Here is a 5,067-nt window from a genome sequence, read left to right as displayed (position 1 = left end):
ATAAAACAGGATTCATGTAGGCAAGGCGAGTTGCTATAAGGCTTGGATGATGATGATCTCAACTCTCCTCAATAAAGCCTTGTTCTACATTAAATCTTCAAGACAGAACCTCCAAGGGCTTGGAGGGTAAGCCTGGCCTGACCGGGCCTAGTGTGTATACCCAATGGGCCAATGCATATTAATTGTGGTATTGGGTAGAGGACTTTTGAAGTACTCCCAGACTCACCGTGGCAGCTCCATTAAAAGATTGAGTTTGCTGAAATCCTGCCAGACTCGTAGACCGAACAAGCCTAAAAGTCCAACTTTATGGCCACGGCCACCATTGTGGGTTGTTAGCCTATTTTAATGGCTTTTTACCTCTTCCAGATCTAGACCCTCATTGTCTTCTTTATTGTGACTTTGGCCTGACTCTTTTATTTTCAATCAATGGGACCCGCCACCCGCTCATGCTCGTTCTATAAAAAGCCAAACCTTCTTCCTTGCCTGAATCATCCCTCAGACTCAGAGCTTTCCTCTTCCCATCTTCTTGTGATTGTTCTTGTTGTTTGTTTACTACCTCTGCGAGTAAAAGATGGCTCAGGGAAGAGACAGTGCAGCTCCTTCCGTGATCCTTGGGCTCACACTTCTTTGCCTACTGGTTCACTGTGAGATAGCCCGAGCTGCAACCTTCACAGTTGGGGATGCTGGTGGGTGGACCTTCAACACTGCTGCCTGGCCTAGAGGCAAGCGTTTCCTGGCCGGTGATTTACTCGGTAAGCATCGATCTCTGGTTCAGTAGACAATCAAAACTTAACAACCTATCTTTTTATATGCAACCACATTGACCCAAATGAATCCTGTGTCTGTGTGCCTGCCTGCTGTGTTGATTTGCAGTTTTCAAGTACAACCCAGCGATCCACAACGTGGTTGCAGTAGACAGAAATGGCTACAGCAGTTGCACGGCTCCAAGAGGGGCTAGAACACTCCGATCAGGGAACGATCAGATCAAACTGGCGAGGGGTCAGAACTACTTCATCTGCACTATTGCTGGGCACTGTCAGGCAGGAATGAAGATAGCTGTGACCGCTGCTTGATCCAACCTCTGAGGAGCCTCAAGTATAGCAGAAGAAGAGAGAAAGAGAGGAGACAAACCATGGAAGTAATAGAAATAAATATAATATCAAATATATATTACTGCAATAGATGAGTTAGGAGTCTGTGGAGAGGTTCCAGAGTAATGGGCTTTGTCTGCGAGTCTTCAGTAGATAGTTGCTTCTAAATAAAAGAAATGTCTGTTTTGGTAAATGGGCCTAATTGTGAACTGAACTTGCTAAGTTGCTATTTGCTGAATTGCTGTTTTCTTTTATGTGGGGCTCCTTTCAGTAGCAGATGAGTAGGTGAGTAGTAAATGGGAGTGAGCACTACTGATCAGATGCTTCCATTTTGATCATTCAACATAACTTGGTGAAGAAGGCCGGAACAATAATAATAAAAGTTAAACCAGCAACCCCATATTAATCAAGTTATTCACCTAGAAAAGTCCTTATGCTTTTAATGAATCCCTGTCCTGAATCTGGATCTGATCTCTGCAAACTATCTTGGAATTGGCAAACTTACCTAGTTTTCCCAAGTTGAAGCTGAAATAGTCATCTTGATTTTGAGTCTTGAGTTTTAAACTTCCCATCCCACCCAGCTCAGAGCTCTCCAATAACTGTAAATAGGGCAACATAGAACTTTATTTTGATCTCGAACAAGGCTAAAATCTGGGTACTGCTGCTAAACCCCAACACAGAACCATGATTGCATCTCTTGTTTTGTGGAGAACGACATTCCAGTAGGGCTGCAAACGGATCGGGTTTGGATTTCCGATCGTATATAGCCGGATCAAAATATGGTCCTTAATCCTTTCACACTTGAATTTGAATCGAATCTTATACGTTGGGAGTTGTGGGGTGATTTATAATTTTAAATTGGATTCAATTATAAAGATATGAAATGCGGATGCATTTCAGAAAAACCAAAGAATAGTTGTCCTAATTCACTTCAGCCTCTGTCTCTCTGGGTAGAGGGAACCTAATATTCTTCTGGATCTGCTCAGGAGAGCACCTCATACGGAAGGAATGGGATATGCTCCCCACGTGCACATCCACCTCATACGGGAGATGTTCCCAATGCATGGTATGATGTGCAAGTGAGACGCGTTTGAGGTGCCTTATGTGAGGAGCAGATCCAGTCTCCACACGGAACTCAGCCTGGGAACATTTCCCGTTCTTTGTATTTATTCATGAGAAGATAGTTCGATGGGGCTATAAGGTGCGAGCAAATCCTGATTCTAATTTTTTAGTAAGCGGACAGGGAACCTATATCATGAGCTGAGTCTAGTAATTCACCATGTGTCCCATGTTCAGATTCCCTATATCGTGATGTTATTGTATTCTGATGAATTTGATAGAGATCTTTCAAAACTTATTAACTACAAAGATAGGGCTGAATCAGATAAACAATAAAATAAACATAGAAAAATTCAACACGATACAGAACTAATGACCTAATAACTCGACTCACATAACGATGCATTGCAAACTTAAATTGGGAAAAAATTTAACATGCATTTCAGACCTTCTACATACTTTGCTAGAAAGGAGAATCGAGGATAACAAACCTTGCTGTGATTTAGTCTGGTCTGCAGCCGAAAAATTGGGGAGGAATGAGAAAATAAGGTGAGAGAGAGAAGGAGAGGAAGAAGAATAGGAAAGAGGAAAGAAAAAAATTGATGGTGATTTATCTCATCGTCACCGTTGCCAGAGTTTCAGTTCAGATCAATACTTCGAACTTCAGCTGCCTATGGCAAAATATAAACAACATAAATTCCGAATTATATATGAAACAAGAAACAATACAGAGCAAGCATTTATTAGGGAGGCAAAGATATTTATAGCAAACTATATTGAATATAGTGATCTTTGTAGCAACACCATGCCATGCCAACAAAAGCAGTTAAGAAGCAGATTGAATGCATGTTTTAAAAGCGGAAATAAAGAGGTGAAAACCTAGCACTCCTCTTAACAGCAAGTAGGTTGTTTTCTATAATATGGATGAGAAATTGGTATGTGTGGACTACTCCACACCATACCCTGTGGCAGGGACCAATTCACACCACACCACAGTCTATAACTGTTCTAAAACTACGGACAAACTGTGTGGACCGGACTAGTCCATACCCACAGTGGCATTCTGTAAGCATGGAGTGGACCAGTACATGCTACACTTTTTGATTCTATGTATCTCATATACATTTTATGAATGATTTACATAGTTAATCATAAATATCTAATTTTTGTGTTTTATATGATAAATATATTGAAAAATGCATCAATGAATTAATATTAACCAATAAATATTAATTTTTATAAAACAATAATAAAATAACTAAAAAATATATTTAAATATTTAAAAATATTATTTTATTGATAAAAACATTAAAAAATTAAATAAAATAATTAATATTTTATTGACAAAAATATTAAAAATTAATATTTAAACAATTAATAAAACAATTTTTTGCAAGATAAGCATAGCATCAAACGATTTATACAAACTAATAATCCATTGATTACCGTACTAGTTGTAAGACAAGCATAACATCAAAATATTGTTCAACTAGTTTCCTAAAATGGTGCATGGATAAACCACCATGCTTATGATTAGTACCTAAACAAAAATAAAAGAACCACCATTAAAAAAGAGATAAGAAGAACAGTGCAAAGTATGTTGCACCCACAACATGCAAGCAAATATCAACTTTGTGGAATCTTTCAAGAGCATGAAAATTGAAGAGGACGAATCACAACTTGAAAATGGAGATTCTGATCATATGATGTGATTTGGACATTGACAAAAATGAATGATGTGATTTATTTCACTGATACAAGCACAAGGTTTAAAAGAAGGTAATTTCACAAGCACAAATTGTAGATCCATTCCCCATGCTAGTTTCTCTTCTCCAATACCCATTTCTATAATAGAGTTTATGGATTAATGGTAAGCCTAATAAATTAATCTTAATTTGCAGGCAGTTTGCGGTGGTGTTCATTAGCTAAACTTAAGCTTGGCTTACCTCAACCAACGAAGATGCTAAGCAACCCATCCGTTACTGAATCATAGTGAAGGAGAAAAACAAATATAACAAACCAGATGGATGGTGAAAAACCTTGGATGCACCAAGAAGACAAATATAACAGTACTATTCACACAATAGAGAATATAGTATTGTTCGTACAATAGAGAAAACAAATATAACTATCGGCCATTCAGGATTTAGCATCAAGAGGGAAACACAGTACAAGGATTTTTCGGATGTAGATCTAACATTTGTCAAGAACAAGATGTGAACACTTGAAACATAATTTAATAAAGAGATAAAGAGAGAAACTTACATCAACAGGTGACCTAGTGGAGGAGAATTGTAACGGTGGAGAGATTCAGCCGGTGGTGGAGACCTCCAGTGATAAAATGTGAAGTAGATACAATAGGGTTTCAACCTTTCAGCGAGAGTGTGAAGCAAGAGATCAAAGAATAAATTATAGACGGGCTCTAACCACGGTTTTTCCACGAGATAAACACCAAACCGAACACCGCCTAGATTAGAAAAAACCAAGGTATAAACCAAGAACCACTAAAGGCCAAGAAATGCAATTCTATGAGGCAAATGGAACACAAGATATATGGGATGTACATATAACATTAAGCAAACATATGTAGAATTTTCAATCCTTTTCAATTGAAATACAATTACTAAATCTAAGATTCATGTTTCCTCTTTATACCATCGGTTTTTACATGTGTTTATGGATTCAAGATTGGATTTTATATGTTAGACTAAAACCAATAGACTGAGAGAAGATAGATGACATGTTAGTATCCGGGAAAAGGATGGATTCAAGATTGGGTTTTACACATTGGACTAAAACCAAAAGGTGGCAGCTAGTCATAAGCTACAATAGCCTGCATTATAACCAATAGGCAGAGAATGATGTGTTAACATATGGGAAAAGGGTGGTTAAAAAGGCAACAAATCTAGTCATAGAT

The 5,067-nt window shown here is 38.0% G+C and overlaps 1 protein-coding gene across 1 annotated transcript; it reads left to right on the top strand.

The window, feature by feature from the left end:
* The first annotated feature begins 269 nt into the window (after positions 1-269).
* Positions 270-1,284, top strand: LOC148876108 (basic blue protein-like). The gene is made up of 2 exons (XM_088966118.1): positions 270-752; positions 874-1,284. The coding sequence occupies exons 1-2, from the start codon at positions 572-574 to the stop codon at positions 1,071-1,073; spliced, it is 381 nt and encodes a 126-aa protein (XP_088822244.1). The 5' UTR covers positions 270-571; the 3' UTR covers positions 1,074-1,284.
* The last annotated feature ends 3,783 nt before the right edge of the window (positions 1,285-5,067 follow it).

Source organism: Nelumbo lutea, chromosome 1 (assembly GCF_056320005.1).
Source record: "Nelumbo lutea isolate HS-2025 chromosome 1, American lotus-T2T, whole genome shotgun sequence".
Taxonomy (NCBI): domain Eukaryota; kingdom Viridiplantae; phylum Streptophyta; class Magnoliopsida; order Proteales; family Nelumbonaceae; genus Nelumbo; species Nelumbo lutea.
Note: the sequence above shows the minus strand (reverse complement) of the source record. Positions and strands in the feature narration are given on the sequence as shown.

Bases quoted from the DNA above. Each gene is read 5' to 3' on its own strand.
- LOC148876108 (XM_088966118.1), top strand. From the start codon at position 572: ATGGCTCAGGGAAGAGACAGTGCAGCTCCTTCCGTGATCCTTGGGCTC. The intron at 753-873 runs GTAAGCATCGAT...GTTGATTTGCAG, and splicing joins CCTGGCCGGTGATTTACTCG to TTTTCAAGTACAACCCAGCG.